This window comes from Pseudorasbora parva, chromosome 9 (genome assembly GCF_024679245.1).
Source record: "Pseudorasbora parva isolate DD20220531a chromosome 9, ASM2467924v1, whole genome shotgun sequence".
Taxonomy (NCBI): Eukaryota; Metazoa; Chordata; class Actinopteri; order Cypriniformes; family Gobionidae; genus Pseudorasbora; species Pseudorasbora parva.
Window position 1 is genome coordinate 10,515,959 of NC_090180.1, and position 21,280 is coordinate 10,537,238.

A 21,280-nucleotide genomic window follows, 5' to 3' on the forward strand; every position below is an offset into this window, starting at 1 on the left:
CAGTGGTAAGAAGGCATGCTGAATCCAATCTGACGCATAGGATCAGGGCAACATTTTTCCAACCTTCAACTGTCCAATTTTTCCTATTTGTAGTGGAGATGAGTGGTACCCGGTGGGGTCTTCTGCTGTTGTAGCCCATCCGCCTCAAGGTTGTGGGTGTTGTGGCTTCACAAATGCTTTGCTGCATACCTCGGTTGTAACGAGTGGTTATTTCAGTCAAAGTTTCTCTTCTATCAGCTTGAATCAGTCGGCCCATTCTCCTCTGACCTTTTTTCACACCATTCTTTATAAACCCTAGAAATGGTTGTGCGTGAAAATCCCAGTAACTGAGCAGATTGTGAAATACTCAGACCGCCCCGTCTGGCAACCATGCCATGCTCAAAATTGCTTAAATCGCCTTTCTTTCCCATTCTGACATTCAATTTGGAGTTCAGAAGATTGTCTTGACCAGGACCACACCCCTAAATGCATTTAAGCAACTGCCATGTGATTGGTTGATTAGATAATTGCATTAATGAGAAATTGAACAGGTGTTCCTAATAAACATTTAGGTGAGTGTATAGATCCAACATAAAGAATTATGGTGTCACGTCTGTTTCTGGGTTTTTATTTTTATGATTTTTTTTATGCTGCTAGATTTGATTTCCTGTTTTTTCTGTCTCCAGTTTGATTTCCTGTTTTTGTGTTATCCCAGTTCATTATTGTCATGGCTATTTATCTGCCCTCACATTTCTATTAATTATCTCATTTAGGCTCTAATGGTTCTCTGAGTATACGAATATAGTCCTAATTTTCAGTTATGATTTGTCAGATCATGTCTTACTATAGTTGTTAGTGTGGTGAACATTATCTCGAGATCAGCTTGAAGTCAACGACAAGACAAGGAGCCGTAGCTGTTGTGGGAAAAAACTGGATTAAGAATACCAGTAACAGCGACCATTTTCCCTTCTGACATGTTTAAAGTTTATGGTCCGCCCATTTTGGGAACTTTGGTATCAAATTTATCCCTGCACTTCCCAGTGGTAAATATGACTTGAGAGGGTGTTCATGTCCCATTTTTAACAAGAAAATTTGTATTTACGATAATTCCGGTAGCACAGGAACGGAACATTAAAAACCACAGCAAGAATTAGATTATATTCAGAAATAGATTCATTCATTTGGAAAATATTGCATTAATATTATACAGCATTTTCCATGAACAATTGCACAGAAAATATATGACATTTCACTGAAATTATTTCATAAAATACTGTTAAACTAAAATTTTAAAAGTATTGTAATATAATAGTTAACAGTGTAACAGTTCTTCTTGTGGATATCTAGTTAAGCTAAGAGCCTCAAACACAGTGCAGGAAAAAGAAGGCTTCCGTCATTCCTTCTTTATCAGAAATGGCAAAAACTCTTGTCCAAGGTAAATTGGGTGTGTATGAACATAAACTTCCACAGTAGCTGTTGTTCTTAGCTTGCACATTGATTTAGAATGGCAAAATCCTTAGATTCTCACTAAAACAGAAACACCCTTTGATTGCCAGGGGAGGAGGAAAGTATATGCTTGTCTATTAGATATGGTCATCAAACATGATTATATCATCAATAGAGAGCTAAAAAGAGAGGCCATCTGTTCAAACTTTTTATTCATTCAAACATATAACCTTCAATTTTCATGTAGACTGGTACATGTGATCCCCATATAAAATATTGACTTAAATATTTTCATTCCTCAATATCTGCTGGATTAAATTACGTGTTTTTATTGACCTCCTTATGTTTCATTGAACACACTCATTAAAATCCTTTTGTTCCATTTATGGCCTTTACAAGCTGCGTAAATACATACTGTATATAATGAAACACACCTTACAGAGTTTTAAAAGTAAAATGTGTTCACAGGTGTAACTAATCAACTAATCTAACATAAATTAATCAAGATGTGAAATGTTGTTGATAACAGGACAAAGTAGATGGGTCACCAGTATTATATAACATCAGAGCCATTATACGCAAGATTGGGCATTTATCTGGCAGTCATATTAAGATCCCAAACTATCATGTTATGTAATACTTACTAAATTATTATTTGATCCATCTGCAGCTATCCAGCTATTTTCTTTTGTTTGGAAAAATTCCTGCATGACCCCATCTCTCGTTTGCCACACAGATAACAACGAATGTCTTTCGAAGCTGAACACGTTCTCCGCAGCTATTCACATAACCAACCGATTGCTACCTCTGATCCAGACTTGGCAGGGAGGACATACCAGCCTCTATTTTGGCTCGAGTCCTAATTGGTCTAAAAATACACGTATTGTCATTGATCAATTAATCTGTTAACACATACATTCTTTCTTTTCACAAATGTGTTTATGAAACAGTATTACACATCAAGGGGATGGAATTTCAAGGGTGCATTGTTTAGTCCTAGAATAGAGGTTTGTTTGTGAAGTGAAAAACTAAGTTACATATCTCAAATCGCGAGTTTGGGATTTCATCCCTGCCCTCGCGAAGCACATCATAAAGTTGTTCAAGAAACTTTTTCAAATGTATCCCACACACACCTGCAAAAATCAGTCTGGATGTGCTCAGAAAGCAAATTAGGGAAATATCCTCATAATACCCTAAAGCTCAAACAGGTGTAGATCTATCCTCTTATGATCGGCATAAAAAACAGCTGTTTTTTATTTTGTGAAAGATCAGACAAAGGAAGATGATAATTCCACTCTAAGGAATATTCAAGTCATTATCTTAATCAGACCATTGCAGTTTTCTCAGAATTCAACTCTCAAACATTTATCTGATATCCCAAGGATGCTAAGTGACTTCACATAAGATTTGTAAAGTTAATTTTAGGTGTTATTAGGTGGAACGATGATTGGCGACAGCATTATGAGACAGCGTTGAATGACTGAAGGAAACAAGATGATTTTACAGTCTTACGGCATCTGTGAAAAGTTCTCCGAGGTCAAATAAAAGACTTAGAGGCTCTGCACAGCTGCCAAAAAGAAGGAAAAAAATTTGACGACAATGCCTAGAAGAGGATTAACTCAAAAAAGTTTTAGCCTGCTGAACTCTTGATGGATGCAGGTGCTACTGCTCACCTGAGATCTGTCACTGCCTTGAACTCCTCCAATTCCTGTAACAGATTCCCAGAGCTACCCAATTCCATTAAGAGTCCACAAACAACATCACCATTCATCACGAATCACTCGTTTCCTGAGCATTTCACATATGTAGGTATTAGTGGACTGCACAATTTTCCCTGAAGGATGAAATATTATATCAAAGACTGTGGACCGGTCTAGAGATGGCTAATTAGTTATCAGTTGTCCCAAACAGAACAAAAGACAAATTTTGAAGTGCCATAAAGAATCACAATGAAGCAGCCAGAGAAATGCCGTGCAAATAGCATGTGACCAACTAAGCATGAAGCCAGATGACGAGATTTGATTATTAGAGCATGAGTATACCGATGCTGCAGGATTCTGAACTCTAGATAAATAGTCTGCACTGAGGTATCACTCAGCCCTTTGCCATACAGCGAGACCAATCGCATCTCCTAACAAGTAACAAGTTTGTTTCTCTCTTTCTAGCACATTCTCAAACAAATGACCTCAAACTAGGTCCATGAACTAAAGCCAATACATTCCAAAAACAAAAAAATAATGAACAAAAGGCCTGGCATGGCATTAATAGAAGACAATATATATAAAAATGATTTGGGACATAATCACTTGAACAGGTATCATCTCCTCGCATGCCAAGACACTTTAATGGTTCTACTGAAAGTTGGAAAGGATTTTAACTCTTGCAGCTAACTTTTAGTTTTGTATATTAAAGACATTGATAATATACTCCAAAGTGACACAGGATTGATCCAGTAAAACAGCTTTTCTTTAACACAACTACAGTAAAGATGATCTTGACACACTCAAAGTAAACTGCACACAGGTAGCTCAACTTATCTTCTTTGTAAACTACAAAAATATTTAAGTAATTTCAATGTGAAAGTGCTTTTATACAACAGATCAATAAACAGTTCATATTGCATAGCATTACACAGTATTGACCGTTATCAAACAACGTCTTCAGACAACATGTTTTAGTGATGTTTAGTTCTTGAAAGAATCGTGTTTCACTAAACGATTCAATGACTCACTCATAAAGACATTTTCGTCTTAAAGGGGTGTAAGGCTGGAAAAAGCTAATAGATGCTGGAAATGTCTAATCGCTCTGAGAAAACAAAGGAAATTAGCATCTGAACTCATTCATACAGTTAGAGTCTCTGTCCGAGACTACATCACACTGAGTGAACCATCTATGAATGACTCTAATTTACATGCCTTTCCTTTCACATGAAACTTCCCCCAAACTACTGCTCCCCCAAACATGAGATCACCTGAAATGCACCAGAAATCTCTATATTACAATGTCAATCCTTACGATACAGTATTATATATGTTTGATATCATTTGAAATGTCTCAGTGCGACTGGTACAAATATCTCTACTCCACAGAAGTAAACTAGAACATCCTAAACGTTTTAAGAGTTTAAAGATATCTTTCCTTGGTGTATGGTGGGTGTGGCTTTCAGCCATTTGGCCTCTCTTCTAATCAGGTCTATAGGACCTGATCAATGCAAATTCCTATTGTGAACTGGTGTTTCCATTTGAAAGAGTTTAAAATGGTTCTGAGTAGGTATCTGGTTCTGGGTATTTAAGGAAATGTTGCAAAGAGCTCAGGGCTCGATACTGTACTCAGGTCAGCCCGTAATGCTGGAAGTTTTAACCCATGCAGCATTATGTAACTTTGATAAGTCAGGTATACATCTCATTCTTTACTTCAGAGTATTTGATGTGAAGTATACCTTTGAATTGATTATGTAATTGGCGTTATACATTTACCTGATTGTTAATAAATTGTTACACTTTGATTGATTCTGACTTGCTCTGGAATTATTCAGGTTATGAACGGACATAATTTCAACAAAGGGTTGAACGGAATAATTAAATGTGTACTTAAACTATTAAATATAAATGGCTAAATATCCAATTGGGATTCTAAACCTAAATTCTAAATTATGATTAAATGGAGTCAGATTAACGAAGAATTGGAATAAAATCCCCTTTTCCCCGCTGAAAAGACGAACGCGCAGCGACCTTCACCCGCCAATCGTTAGCCTCCACTGGGACGATTTGGGCGGCCTTACAGGGGTCATGAAGACCCCTGAGAAATATTTTGACATATAAGAGGTCAGAATATCCTGTACGTTTCAGAACTGAAAACTTCTGAACAGAAAAGTTCCAAAAAATATTATACTGAAAATAATTTTTTAGTCTAAAAGTGTTTTATTGTAACCAATCCCAGCGAATGACTCGTTGTGGAATATGCCTACACTGAAAAAAAAATATTTAAAAAATAAGTGACTTGTCTTACAATTTTGAGTTCATAGAAATTTAAAATTTGAGTTAATACAATGCACATTTCTGAGAATCGACAACCTTTATTCAAATATTATTAAAAGATTTTGTAAGCATATTGGGTAATTGTGTGTTTTATTTGTGATGACGCATGCCAAATTGTGCCAAAATCATGATTTATCACATTTTTTATGTGGTTAGATTAGGGATGGGCATTCGATTAAATTTTCTTAGTCGATTGTCGGGACTATCGATTAATCATTAATATTTTTTATAATAAAATGTATTATTTAACTTTTATAATTCAAAAATGCAATGAATACAAAAATACAGAACGTTTTTCCTCGCTAAGACCTTTATTACAAGATCAACTTTTGGCAGACAGTTAGCCAAACCAAACATGCGCGTGCATATGTGTTCTGTTGCGTGTCTGCGTTTCTATGTTTTTGCACAGCAGAAACGTATCTGACGCCCGTTTCACACATACTGCAGTGCGTATGCGGTGCGTATTTTTTTCCGTACCCATGTTAACGGATTACAGCTTTCACACTGCACGCGGATGCTGTCCGTCAGTCCGTTGCAGGAGCGATCGTTTCCGTACCGAGTCTATTTTTTGCTGTGCTGCACTGCATTCAATTGACAGAACATTGTTCGCATTAAAATAAACATGTAGGGCCTACTGACGCGAAAATCTAGTAATTTCCCCACAGATGCATATAATTTAAAATATACTCTTTTTTCAAAGTCAACACATGGCTTTTTATCTCAAGTAAAGCAAGGAAACGACACCTTACTGGCATTTAGGTAAAAAAAAGAGTGCCATAATGGATAGCAATCGTCCTTTCTTGGAGGTGGAAAGCAAAGTTCTAAAGTTCTTTATGACCTGCAGGATTTCTTTTAAAAGGGTTTAAAAACGAAAGAAAAGACGAAAGTCGGCTGTTTTTGAATAGCCTATTGTAAGTTTCTAATTTTAAATGTTTATGATTTTAGGCCATAACCTGTGTTTAAATGTTTTGCCACTTGTGTGAGCTTAATCTAAAGTACCTGCTATATAAATATGAATTAATGAACTGAATAAAATGTTGTTTAAATGTAGTAGCCTACGTTAACCTGACTTCTATGAAAGAGTAAAAAAGAGAATTGCAATTCTGACGAGCCATGTTCAGTAACAACTTTTGGATTTTAAATGAAAAATAATGAATAAATTCTGTGTTTGTGGTATGTAACAGCGGATCAGTTGCGGACTGCAGCGGCTCCTGCACCGCATACGCAGCGCAACATGCACCGCATACGCACTGCAGACAAGGTGTGTGTGAAACGGGCATGATGCGGCACTGCTGCTATAGGTGATGTACAGGAAAGCCATATACTTCATGTTAAACATAAATATATAGCCTACTGATACAGCAAAGACATACTGATGGCAAAATATGCCATCGAATATTTCCTTCTGTAACAGGTGCAATGTGTCAAAATCGATTTAAAATTAAAAAAAAATACAATTAGGCATATATCTGCATTTATGTTACCCTAGAGACTTTCAAACATCAAAATGTCATTTAAACATCTTTTCCTATTCTGCCCATCCCTAGTTCAGATACAATAATCTTTTGAGTTTCTATTTATTAAACCAATTTCCTTCATTGTATCAACTAATATTTTTAATTTCAATAAACAGAATTTTAAGGCAACCAGGTTACTTACTTTTTTAAGTTAACCCAACATTTTTTTTTACAGTGTATCTAATAGGTGAAAGAAAAAAATGCCTACTTCATCATTGCATCTTAGGACCTGCCCACTGGTGTGTTAGTAAGATGAAGAGGAGAGGAGAGAAACATTTTGTGTGTTTTCACTACTTACAAAAATAACATTACCTTCCAAAGGATCCTAATGCTATGTGGTTATTTATTTTCAACAATGTGAATGTCTCAATTGAACATTATGTATTTGTATTCTGTACATTTCACTGTGGATTCTTTGATAAATCAATCAGGAAGTTTAGTGCAGGCTTTGCAAACAGACGTAAGTACATGTAAGTCTAATGCCTGATCTGTGACCAGTGATCTCTAATAATGATTAATGTATACAGTCAGATTTTCTTTGTCATCAGTAAATCAAACCAGTGGCTAAATGGTCAACTTCACATTGTTGTTTTGAATTTTTTAATCCTACTAAGAGTAGGATGAAAATACTGCAATCAAATTTCAAAACAAAGCTTCGAACCATTATGAATCACCGTATCGATTCATGTTTCGAATCGCATGTGAAACCGCCAAACTGCTGAAAAACACATGAGACTTTGGCGTTCCGAATCATGAATCGATACACTGATTCATAACGGTTCGAAACTTTTTTGGGGCACAAAAATGATTCTCATCGCTTCATAAAATTATTGTAGAACGACTGTAGTGAGATGGGCTTTGTAACGACGTCTTTAGTGCCTTTATGGGTCTTGAGAGAGGAAATGACATTGGTGTCAATGAAGGCCTTTCTGAGCCATCGGATTTCAACAAAAATATCTTCATTTGTGTTCCGAAGGTGAACGGAGGTCTTACTGGTGTCGAACAACATGAGGTTAAGTAATTAATGACAGAATTTTCATTTTTTGTTGAACTAACATTTTAAGTGAAGCATCTGACACTGGTATATCACATGATAATGAAAATATAAATTGGCTGCATTCAAAAACTTTAAAATGTAGGAGGATGCATTAAGGAAGGCATCAAGGCACGTCTGAAACCAATGTAAGCTCTACTTCCTGTCTCCTGAAAATGCTACCGGCAAAGTCATTGCCTATAAGGCAGCGAGGCAACAAGTCCACTACTTTTATGTACTTTTATGAAGAATATGAATAATGTTCAAGTATATTTTTAAAGGTGTCATGAACTAGCTTTTTTCCTTTTTTTATACTGTTGTCTGAGGTCAACTAATGACGTTTGTGTGGTTTTTACATTCAAAAACATCATAACTAATAAGTAATAGGCTATTTTCTACACTGGTTTTAAGGCTGTCTTCTGAACGCTGGGTTTTGATGGGCGTGCTGCACTGGAGACTTGGGAGTAAACGCCCACGGCTAGGATTGGATAAGATTTAATTTAATTAGCTTCAGCTCTGCTGTCATATCTATGCCCCGTCAGTTCACATGAGGGAGAGATTATTTTAAAAAGCGGCAACTGCAAAGATTCTCTCGACCACAGGGCTTGTAAACGTCTTTATCAAGCAAACACAATGATTTATTTCTCATCCACCCGCGATTGATTGGAATATTAGTTCTGTATTACATGGCCCGCAGGATCGGTCGATATAAGCGTGAACACACACACACACACACACATGTGCGCAACCAGATCAAGAAAGAATTTCTGCTGACGGCGTACGTTTTGGTAGCCCATCTGGAAAACACACAGCCCACGGACTACTATTACTACATATAAAAAAGACGTTTTACTCACATAAGTTTATTGCACCATTCCTGTCAGATCCAATATAGAAGGCACAACATTGTGTCTGCAAATCCAGCACTTGAGGCTTATTTATAAATGATTCCGCGGTGAAATGAAGCGAACACACAAACGTCTTCCCCACATGAGCTGGAACTTAATTAAAAAATAAATGAAGTATCACACATTCCTAATATTATTATCCGAAGGAAGCTTATGCAGCTACTGTGTTCTTCCACAATATCTTGCCATCTTCTTCCACATTGTTATTGCTGCTGTCTAGTAATCCGAACAGCTCCATGAGTCAGAGGGCGGGGCTACTGAATTACACATTCTGTAGAGGTGTGTTTTGTCACGCGATGATGTAAGGATGAAGCACACGATCGCTTTCTGGGCCTAGTGTCTATAAAAGCTTTTCTTTGACTAAAAAGGACGTTTTCAGCTCTGAAACTTACAGGATAATCTTATATTATCATGACCTTTTATATATAAAAAGCTCAAGGGAAAGATGATTTCTCAATTCATCACCCCTTTAAGTAAACTTTATGTAGTAAGCAGTATACTAATATCAATGTGTACTATAAAATTTGAAGTGTACAATTTCAGCTTGGGACTAAATTGGCCGACTTTTAAGTATACATTTAAGTGCAGTATAAGTGTAACAGTAGTAAACTTTAAGTGCACAACTAGGTTTCTCATTTGTACTGCATCTGTACTACAAGTGAACTTATAAGCATACTAGTACTATTGTAATACAAGTAGTACATTTTTTAGATTATAAAAGTACAGTTTGAAGTGTACTCTAGTAAACTACTAGTTTAATAATTTAGTGTAAGTATACTTATAAGGTTTCTTTAAGTGAACATAACATTAAACTTGTAGTTTACTATTTATATTTTATTTCAGTATACTGCTATGTTCAAATGTAGTATTAAACTGTAGTATAGTAAATTGAGGAAGTGACAAGCCTTCAATGAGTGGATGATATATAGACATTTGAGGTGGGACAAAGTTAGTCTGGGAACTCTGGAATCATGGGAAACTGAGGGCTAGAGCATGAGCAAAATCTAGGGTGAAGAAATAGGTCACTTGCCTGGAAGACTTAAAAGGGAACACGGTTCATCTGAGTGCCACATTGTTTCTCAATGAGATGTTCTATGACTTCAGTGACAATTTTGTCCCAAAAAATATTTTGTCCCTCACGTTTTGTAGACAAAATATGCCTTGTGTTCCAGTCTGCATTTTTTGGTGTGCATTTATTTGCTTGTTATTTTTGCCATGCCAGTCAAGCCTGCATCTGATCTTTAGCCAAGAAATGGTCATCATTGTCTTTCCCAGGCAGGACAGCAAAAAAATGCAGTTGGTTGCCAACCTAATATCTGAGCTGACAAATCTCTATCACTGAAAAACGATCTAAAAGACAGCATCAACATAAGCTGATTTAGGTTTACATTTAGGAATGTGGGATTTCCGCTGCATCAATTATATCTTTCGACTGCTTTTAACAGTAATCTTACATAGTTGTAATATTGTAATGCAATGTTACAACTAAACTAAACTTGCAAGCGTCTTTAAAATCTGTTGAAGTTCTGTGCTGTACATCAGTCTAAAGTCCCTTAACAGTAATTAAAGAACTTTGCACCAATTTACATTCATCTTTCGAGTTATTGAGTTTTGTCCATTGTATTTTCACTGAAGCCATAAGTCCTGGTTTAAGTTCCCAAACTAAATGTCTTAAGCTCTAGACTCCCTTTTAAGGTCACACTTTCTCTGTTCACTGATGTCCAAATTAAATAATAACAAAACCAAACACTGTCCCGCTGAAGAAACAAAGACACAAAATCTTTGAAAATTGATAAAAAAAGAAAACACTTGAGAACTCAATCCATCAGCAGTCCTCAATCAAAACTCTGTGGGAAAGTGTAATTCCTCCTCACTGTAAACCTCTTATCCTCTCAGCACAAAACTTTGTCAATGATAAATTATGATCTGTTTTCAAGAGCAGTTTAAAAAAACAGGAACGTGACCTCCTCATCAGAAGACTATTCACAACAACAGAAGCCATGGCTCCTCCCATTTAGAGAGTGTATAGGGAGGTTTAAATTGTATGTCAATGTTTTATTGCACATATTTGCTTATCCACTTCTAACACATTAATCAGCTCACTGCTTAATCTTCTAACTGTGTAACGGTTACACTGACCTCTGCTGACTGCTGAAGAGAAACAACCATTTGGCTCTCACAAATATCCTACAGTAAATCATTAAGACAAAGGACACTTTCAATAAAATAAAAATATGAAATACCTTAAGAATTACCTTAAGTGAGCACTCAGACTTAGCTATTTCAATAAAATTAAATAATAATATTAACTAGCCTACACAGTAAATCATAAAGAGAAGTGGACTTCTTTCAATAAAAAAATAGTGAAATAATAAATGTTCCAACAAACTTTTAATGTGCTTTCAAAGACACGTTTTCAGTTTTAAAATTTGATGTTTTAGACAATTATTAAATATGAAGACTGATTTATTTTAAACTGCACTTCAGTTGATTTGTTATAGCAAAGCCAACGACGAAAAAAGTGAGAGAAATGCACACAGACAAGAAAATGAGAGAAAAGAAGAGACCTAAAAGGATAATAAAACACTAGGCCTACCCATCGATTTTTAGAAAACATCAGATTATATGTTCACATGTTTACACGCCTCAAACATTTTTTTTTATCTCCAAGGTGAGCTATAAAAGTCCATGAATTATCGAGCTCAGCATAGTGATCATGAACCAGACAGGGCCTGTTTACAACGAATGCTTAAACTGATATAAAGTAGGCTATATCTTGAATGCAATTTATTTAACTCGATTTTGGAGTAAAAATAAATAAGGAAAATTGGTTGTCCGTTGGAGGCTAGCTTTCAAAACACTGGGGATTGGACAAATACTGAAATATTTGCCCAGTATTGGACAATTTTTCTTTTATTGCAAGTAGCCTACGTGAGAAAACGACTGAGTGAATAACACTGAAACGTTGCTAAGGTGGTAGGTGTTTAACGGTAGCCTACTGGACGGTTAAACTCCTGTATTGGTGCTTGACGCGCCACGAGAATAGGCGGCAGTATCGAGTCTTTCATTCGATGTTGGCCTATTCAAATGATAATCGTCGAGACCATTCTTATTCCGGGTCGTCCTGTTTTGTTATGCTAACTAGCCAAAACAGGTTTAAGAGCGTCAGGTTATAAAAACAGCGTTCTTTGAGGTTTAGGAAGCAGTGTAGAAAAATACCACGACAGGATGCAAAGACCACAGTTTCGCCATCCCCGCCAGGGCTCGGGTCCACGGGCAGCAGGCTTCCGCAGCCCGCCTCCAGCTTTCGACAGGACAGGGAGTATGTTTCCATCGCCTCCGTGGGCATTTTCAACCCCACCGCCGCCGCCGTTTGGACCGAGATTTCGACAGTGTTCTCCCAATACCCCACCGAGAGAGTTTGGCGGTAATAGGGGCGGCGGCGGTGGGAAATATTATAACAGTCAGTCTCCGAGTCATACACCGCACAGACCGAACGCCAGTCCCCAAGGCGCACCGTTCAGACGCTCGCCGTACGAGAGTCCCGGCCGACACGCTGGATATCAGGTAGTTTACTCGCGTTCCGGACCAAATAATAAGGCGCGCTTTTTATTTCTTAAACAGTTTATATGCTTTAATTTCGCCTCTTTGCAGTATTGCTGCTCTGATCCGAATTAATTTCTGCGAATTATGTGCGTTTATATTTTGTTGTTGGCTAGGACACTATAATACAACCTCTGATTAAATGTGGTCGTTTTAACGTCTTTCTGCATGATAATTTTCTCCTGAAGGGTTCACCACGGACATCCACACCGTTTGGGTCAGCGCATGGCAGGGAGAGAGGGACAAATGATATGGAAAAGTTTTACAAACCATCAATGCTGCAAGATCCTTGGGCTGACCTACAGCCTATCTCAGTCACACAAACCCAGTCTAAAAGCAACTCCAAACAAACCAATACAAGCAGACAAGGGAGGTACTACAATTAAAATGCAGTACAATTCTCTAACTTCAGCGAGAGGCTAAAGTCACTGAACAGTCCTTTTTATTTAGTGCAGCTGTAGTGCACTACATTTTTAAAGACAAATGGAGCCAGCCGAACACATGGACCTGAGACAGGATTCACCAGCAATAATTCTTGAGAAACTGACTCCACAGCATTTAAAAAAAATCAAATGTACTTTCTTGTATAAAGAGACCTTCTCTTTTACTTTTATATACTTCAACGACAGGATCATAAAAACGGGGTGCAGTTTTGTAACTCGCAGCCCATTGAAAGTAGTTTGCCATCTCTGGCCCACTCCCATGGAGTTTGCAGATCTTTCATTGAATTCAGAGGAATATGTCTCCAAGCTCAAAATGCAGTCTAACAAAAGAGATGTCTGATCAACACATCCATCTACCTCTCACTATTGACTGTGTGATGTTAACTAGGTCAGGTCAAGTTTTTGTAGGTCTGGCTCCTTCCCTAATTTTCTATGGACTGTTATGTTTTTTTTAAACATTTTATTTTTGGTTACACTTTTTTGATTTTATTACAATTTATGGCAGTTTCTTTTCTGTATATTAAAAAAAATTGGTTTGATAACCAACATTGTCATTATAAACGGCCCACAGAGGACCATTGTTGAATTATAACCCTAATTTAATGCAATACAGTCCTTGTCAAAAACCAAACAAACATTGGAATTGAATATCTGTTAAGCTTGTTTATTTATTAGTAAAAACATGTTTAATATCAAGTTAATTTTACCATGAATTTTCAAATATATTGTAGCTAAACCAACATTACTACACATCTCTGGAAGTTGTAATTCAGTTTTTTTTTTGTGTAGTTATCACATTTTTTGCTGTAGGATATACCATACAAATCTCATTGTCTACAAAAATAGATTTTATTAATGTAACAGAAACAACATTTTACATTGTGAAGTTCAGTATGCTCAAGTGTTTGCTTTTCATTTTCATTCAACATTCATATCATCGGAATAACTGTTGTAATATTACATTAGTCCTGTCAGTTTTATTGTCTTTGTCAGCTAGTTATTTTGATAATGCTTAAAATTTGGCCTTGCTCTATTTATCATTCAAAGTCCTGCATGAGACACCCAAAATACAGAATAAAATTAAGACATTTCATCTTAGTGTACAAGAAAGACTCAAACAATAGAGGTTTATATTAAAACATCTTGTATTGTAAACATTTAGCACTCAAAGTCAGTAACTCTTTAAAGTAATTAAGGGTTTCTTGGGGCATCCGCCATTATGTCAGCATCATTGCCACATGGCACACTTACCACACAAACAGACCAATCAGGAGCTTTGTTGATAGGGTATTAACCCACTATATAAAACTGAGGGAACACAAATTTAGTAAAAGCCACAGTGCACACATAGGTTTGGGTAAAGACAATGGCAAAGTTAACATTTAAAAGAAGCAGTTTTACCTGCAAAAGAACAATATTTGGTAGATGCCAGAATAATGTAGAAATAAACGGTCAACCTCACATTTATTTACACATGGATGTGCTTATTCAAAACCATTCATTAAAGGATAATGGTTTTCTTTTACTCATATGTGCCGAGGAGCCACCAAATGTCTGAAATTCAGATCATGTCCAGCCCTTTTAGAATGTCTTAGTTTTACTACAAGCAAGTATGATTTTGCAATATTCTCTTACCCTCAAAATAACTAAAATTCAGAAAATTTCAATTTTCAATAGAAAATATAATTAAACAGGATAAAAGTTGCAAGAACATTTAAATTGCATATACGTTCTAATAAAGTACACATTTCAGTCTGTGTAATAAAACATTCCAACCCGTTTTCACAGTAATGCCGACTTAAGCTAGATGATGCTCTCATTTTTAAATAGCAATAAAATCATGTGTTACTTGGGACCCCTAGATAGCACAAATCTAACCTGTAAATCTGGTGTCATGCACACGTGGATGAGTGAAAAAGCCCTTTTGACTACAAATATTTTATGTATGAGATTAGTTTGTTAAATCATATATTTGAAATGAGTTTGGTGTACTAAAATGAAAAAGGATAGTGCAAAATGTTCTGAAATGCGTGGCCTTTTACACTAAAACAGCCAACAATTTTTAGCCGTTTTAAATCATTTGCGTATTGTCTTAGGAAATATTTAGCAATGTGTGTATATATATATATATATATATATATATATATATATATATATATATATATATATATATATATATATATATATAAATGAATTAAATTAAATGAATAATACGCCTAACACACATATATATTCCTAAAAGCATTCATGCAGCTAACACCCATTTTTGTATACTCTAACATTAAGGCTTTAATTTAACAGGAGGTTTTCATCCTCAAAACACCATGAACTCTGTAACAAATAGCTTGAAGTAGTAGTATTTTGCCTACAGTGTTAGTGTTCAGCACTCAATGTACTCACATTCAATTAAAAGCAACTAAAATGAACACAATCTAGTTATGAGTTAAAATCATTATAGTAGTCTGTTTATGGTGAGCTGAGCAAAGTTATTAACTGATATGTCAGACCTTTGACACCATTTGTCATTTTAATGCATATCTGATATTCTGTCCTCTTATATCCATTAAGAAATGACAATGAAAAGAACCAGACACAGACCGTAGACTAAATGTGTTTTTACGAGATGATCTCCAGCAGGTGACTGGAGAGTGATGAAACCTGATGGATTTTTTTTGGGTGGGGTGGGGTGGGAAGCAGTGGAAGGGTAAAGAAAGAGATGTTAGCTTTATGGTGCGACTTGGTTGTTATAAAATACAACATCTTTCTCGAATTCTCTTTGCCAAACTTTTCCTCTTCTTTTTTCCATTTTTCTCTTTGCCATCTTCCATTTTTCTGGCTCTGATCTCACGCATGAGATCAAAAAACACCTGGAGGAATTATGAAGTTTGTATGAATGCAGACTTTAATTTTATTTATTTATGTTTTTTTGGGGGGGGGGGGCTCTTCAGTTCTGCTATATCAATTTATTCTGTTTATTAAAGTGATAGTCCACCCAAATGTGGGTGATGGCTCACCCTTATGTCATCCAAATCTGCTTGACTGACTTACTTCTGTGGATCATTAAATAATATTTTGAAGTGTCTATACGAGAAAAGTTAATTGGAGCCAATTTTGAACATTCTTAAAAACATTTTTTCGTTCACAGAAGAAAGTCAGGTTTGAAATGACATTGGGGTGATTAAATGATGACAGTTAGCATTTTTGGATGACCTATCATGGATTAGTTCACATGAAAATGTCCTATTATTTTACTCACCCCTATCTCATCCAAGATGTTTGTCTTTCTTCAGTCAAAAAGAAAATCCAGGATTATTCTTCACATAATGGACTTTAATGGCAACCAACGGGTTCAAGGTCCAAAGCAATGCAGTTTCAAAGGGCTTCAGAGGGCTCTGCACGATCCCAGACAAGAAATAGGGTCTTATCTAGCAAATCCATCAGCCATAAAAAAAATAAAAACATTGATATACCTTTTAAACTAAATTGCTCATCTTATGCTGCTCTGCAACATGCCACGGATTGCGCAATTACATCAGGAAGGTCATGCTAGATGTAGACAGACGTACCGCCCCTGTGTTTACAAAGCACGTGTGAAGACTAATACAAATATCCTTTAGCAAAAAAAGGTTAAAAAAAACAATGTTGGATGATTTTGAAGTTGGAGATGTTTTTTTTATTTGTAGAGGCCGTTTGTATTAGTCATTGCACGTCCGCTTGGGGTGGTACATTCACCTACATCAGCGTGACCTTTTTCGGATGTGATTACATAATCCATGGAATGCCGCTGAGCAGCGCAAGATAAGCAATTTAGGTTAAAGTATATAACTGTTTTTTAAATGGCTGATGTTTCGCTAGATAATACCCTATTCCTCAGCTGGGATCGTGTAGAGCCCTCTAAAGCCCTTTGAAACTGCATTGATTTGGACCTTCATCCCCTTGATTGCCATTGAAGTCTATTATGTGGAGAAAAATAAAACAAATTCAAACTTAATTTCTTTTTGACCAAAGAAAAAGATATGGATGAGATGAGGGTGAGCAAAATATCAGTACATTTTCATTTTAAAGTTAACTAACTCTTTAAGTACATGTAATGGTTGCCAAACCAGGCCTACCTTATCTACGTTGGCACGGGTTTTGGCAGAAGTCTCGACATAGCCGACTGCCCACTGCTCTGCTCTGGCCTTGGCCTCCTCCACCCCGACTTGCCGTCGGTCCTCCAAGTCCGACTTATTTCCCACCAGCAGGAAAGGTACGTTCTCCTCTTCCTTCACCCGAAGTATCTGTTCTCTGTAGTTTAAAGATAGAATAAGAAAACTTTGACTAGTATTATGTCAATCATCAGTTTCAAAGTCATCTCTCTACCTGAAATCAGCAGTTGCAGCAAAGGATTCAGATTCTGTAATGGAGAACACGCATAGAAATCCCTCTCCGCTGCGGAAATAGTTGTCCCGAATGGCAGCGTAGTCCTCCTGTCCTGCCGTGTCGAGGATGTCGATTTGGACTTCCTCTCCATCCAGAACCACTTTTTTTCTGTAGCTGTCCGCTTTAGTGGGCTCATAGTCTTCCACAAACTTGAAAGAGATCAGCATAATTAACATTAATTTACATATAAAATGTGAAACTCAAAAATATTGTCTTACCTCATCATACATGAATTGCAGTGTTAGTGCTGACTTGCCCACGCCGCCACTCCCCACCATTATCACTTTGTGAAGGGCCAAAGCGTTCCTGTTAGCAGCCATGGCTTCAAGCAATGGGACAGGCAGAAGTGATGAAATAGTGAAGAGTCAGAGGTAGATTGGTATTAAGGGAACTCTAGAAGGAAGGTCTTTGAGAAGAACACAGCAGATGTTAAAGCTTGTGTAGCTGTTTTAACGATGCAAGACAGGTATTTTACTGGTATTTAATTATAATATAGCTGCACCCTTTCAAGTCAGTCAAACATATTTGGGCTGATACTTTTGAATAATCAGCTTTCTCCTGTTCCCATCATTCACCCTGCTTGCAATGATGAAAACACAGCCCTACTTTCTTTTCCGTCCTCTGAGAAAATGCTAAAACAATGAGGCTTCTCATTAAGGCTAGCATAGCATTTGTCAGTTCCCTTCCTAACTGACACTGACGTCAACGCGCTCTTTTAAAGGATTGTCAATAGTTAAAGGGATGTTGTTTCAAACCTATATGACATTTTTTCTTCTGCTTGTGGAACATACAAAATATATATTTGGAGAATGTTTGGTAACCAAACAGTTAACTTTAACATTAACTTCCCAAAATATCTTTTATTTTTTCACAGAATATAGAAAGTTAGAAAAGGTGAGCACATGACAGTATTTTTGTTTTAAGGTGAACTCTCCCTTTAAATGGTCCTAGCAAATGTACATCCATGTGAAGTCAACGGCTTCCATGCAAACAAGTAAACCCATTTTTAATTTAAAAAACACAGAGATTAGCCTCAAGGTAAGCCAACTGTCCAGATTGTGAGCCTATTGGTCATAGGTGTATACTAGTTATATGCAGCAAAAAAAAACTTATTTGACAACCTGAAATCATAGGTGGAGTCACTAGACAATAATATAGGATTACTGCTATTGACTTAAGTGCAGACTGCTAACTACAGCAGTTTAAGGTTTACTCAGTTTACACAGCTCATCTGTGGTGTATATGGAGAGGGTGTGGCTAATGCATGATGCATGCAGTACATTTGATTGCTTTCACAATTCACATGATTGACCCCACATTAACAACTTGTTAGTACAAAGTGAGAGGGGAAAAAAGAATGGAACTTTCAAATGAGCACTTGATTAATGGGGCAACACATTTCTATAAAGGTGCATCTGTAGGCTTTTGTTTGTGGCCCTGCCTCATTTTAATAACAGATGAAAATGTTACCAGGTTGCAATGTAAGGAATGGAAATAAAGGAATAAATGGGTTACTGATGTGACATGGCATTTTTACTGTCACACAAGATTAAAACAATTATATAATTAATATTGTCACCATTTAAAATGCAGTAAATTGTTAAGCATTTATTTGTCTTACACGGACCTGTCAATATAAAAATTGCCTTAAGATTGTTGTAAATATTTGAATCTCAAAGTTGTCCTATGGTGAGATGGTCTCAAGCATGGTTCAATAAATTACAACTTTTATAAATTATAAAGAACAGCACACACATGTTAATAAATACCTCAGGCATAATTTTACAAGTGTCTATTTTAGTAAATGGCTATCATTTTTCCGTAGGCGTAGTAACTTGATATGTTTCGTCACTGAAAACCATGTCCTCTGGTGATACCATCTACTGATTTTAAATCGGCCAATTCCACTGACAAGTTTATTTTTTTGAAGGATGCCATTCAAGGTCACGTTACTGTAAAGTCTATGACATGAGCACATGGTAAGATTTTGTCTCAGAACTGATCAAATATTTAACTTTTTTTGGAACTGCTATTGTTCCAAATTTGTTGTCCTTTGGTGAGACACTCCTATATTCTTAATTCTTTCTGTCACACCATAGGACACATTTCAGTAAAAAATGTTCCAAAACAATGATAAAATAGACTAAGTTAGTGACTTTTCAAACATCAGACATCACAATATGATTTTTTTTTTCTTCAAAAGAGGTGTTTTACAACAACAACAAAATCTGTGTTTGGTTAACTACCAAAATAGTGTTGATGAAAAGGGCTTTTGTTAATTCATACACATCCTTTGTCAAAGTAAACAAGTTAGAGCACCTTTTCAAAGAATATAATTTGATTCAAATTTGACATGTCACAACGTATAATATACAGTATAGAATATATTAGATAGGTGCTAATATCTTACTACTCTAAGGAACTCCTTTAAGGGGTAGATGAGGAACAAACAATTTACAACGGCTACATCATCATCTGCTTCCTTGACGCAATAGCTACTAACAACTCGACATGCAAGTGTCAGTTGAGATGTAACTTAGCAGGTGTAACTTTTTAAAATCAGTGTAGTGATCGGGCTGAGGGGACTATTGCTGACAAATAAACTGTGACACATTTCTCAACAATTAAATAACGACTTGCAATGCAAGTGCGTGATATTTGACACCTGTTCCGCTTGTACAGTTTACATGAAAACAAGAATTCCGTGAATTGACGTTAATTCAATTAATTAATAGCCACAAGTGAGTGGATTATTCCAATGGCTCGTGTCCCATCCTTCAAAAGGGGGGTACAGTCAACGTTGATTCAAAAAAGTGCTCATTGATAGAGCTAATGATTGCTGCTGAGCTAGCAAGCTAACTCAATCATTTCGAAATGACACGCACGAGCGATTGCTGTAGTTCGCGAGCTCTTGGAAGTAAAATCACGAGTGATTTCCCTGTTATATTTAAATACGGACAACGCGTTAATTCCACTTCCGTGTTTAAGGAATGATTTCGTTTTAGCACTCCACAGCTAACAGGGAACCCGTGCAGCCTTAGTACGTGGTGGTCTATTAAACCATATAACAAATTAAACGAATGGCAGTTTTTTATTTCAATAAAAGTTATAGAAAAGGTGTGTACAGATCAGATACTTACCAAATGAACATGAGCTCGCGTGTTTGAAGTCTTGTTAGCTTTGCTGCTGCGGGCAGATTTGTTTTGCTTCAGTGCATGACTCAGAAGGGAGCAGCTCTGCTGTCAGATCGGTTGGCTGGGCTTGGTCTTCTTCACTGACTAACTACCAAACTTCACTGTAACTAACGTTACATCTGAATTGCAAGAAGTAAAAAAAAAAAAGCATTTATATGATATCTGCATGTAACGGTACGCCGCATAACTCGGTGGGTCTAGGAGCCGTCATAGGTTTTACTTTTTAAAACAAAACAATTTTAGTTTTGTTTCTTGCACCTTTACACTTTTTATAATTACATTGCCTTGCCGATTATAAGTCTACAGTTTCGACTTTACTGTAGAGTTATGTACTATGTTATGTTTTGCGACGACATCACAAGAATATTGTTTATGTCCGCCTAGAGGTCTCCTGGATAACTGTAACTGCCAGGAAGAGATGATATAGACTTTTTAATAGATACGGGTAGCTTTTGATGAATGGAGAATTGTTATTATATTAGTTCAACCAATCAACAGAAAAAAAGAAAAGAAAATCTAACCTTAAATGCCGTGTGATTAATATCGAGTTGCAATTCAACTTCTATTCAGATTCTGTACAGAAGGCCGTGATGGTGAGCTGGACTGTAATTTCAGTTACTTTCTAGTTAACGTTACTCTCAAATATAATATTAAATGACCGAATTAATTGTGAATGAGAAGATATCTGTTTTTAAATA

The 21,280-nt window shown here is 36.4% G+C and overlaps 2 protein-coding genes across 3 annotated transcripts; one reads left to right on the forward strand and one right to left on the reverse strand.

Annotated features, from left to right (window-relative positions):
* Nucleotides 1–12,010: 12,010 nt before the first annotated feature.
* On the forward strand, nucleotides 12,011–15,091 carry mplkip (M-phase specific PLK1 interacting protein). The gene is made up of 2 exons (XM_067453079.1): nucleotides 12,011–12,487; nucleotides 12,712–15,091. The coding sequence occupies exons 1-2, from the start codon at nucleotides 12,149–12,151 to the stop codon at nucleotides 12,907–12,909; spliced, it is 537 nt and encodes a 178-aa protein (XP_067309180.1). The 5' UTR covers nucleotides 12,011–12,148; the 3' UTR covers nucleotides 12,910–15,091.
* A 554-nt stretch (nucleotides 15,092–15,645) lies between these two features.
* Nucleotides 15,646–20,981, reverse strand: ralab (v-ral simian leukemia viral oncogene homolog Ab (ras related)). 2 transcript variants are annotated; one of them, XM_067453870.1, is made up of 5 exons: nucleotides 20,529–20,981; nucleotides 17,607–17,710; nucleotides 17,329–17,537; nucleotides 17,079–17,253; nucleotides 15,646–15,833 (listed from the first exon to the last, which is right to left on the reverse strand). In XM_067453870.1, the coding sequence occupies exons 2-5, from the start codon at nucleotides 17,706–17,708 to the stop codon at nucleotides 15,711–15,713; spliced, it is 609 nt and encodes a 202-aa protein (XP_067309971.1). In that variant the 5' UTR covers nucleotides 17,709–17,710; nucleotides 20,529–20,981; the 3' UTR covers nucleotides 15,646–15,710. The 2 variants fall into 2 exon arrangements, with proteins under 2 accessions (XP_067309971.1, XP_067309970.1); XM_067453869.1 differs by having other exon boundaries at nucleotides 17,607–17,794; nucleotides 20,529–20,979.
* Between the last annotated feature and the right edge of the window lie 299 nt (nucleotides 20,982–21,280).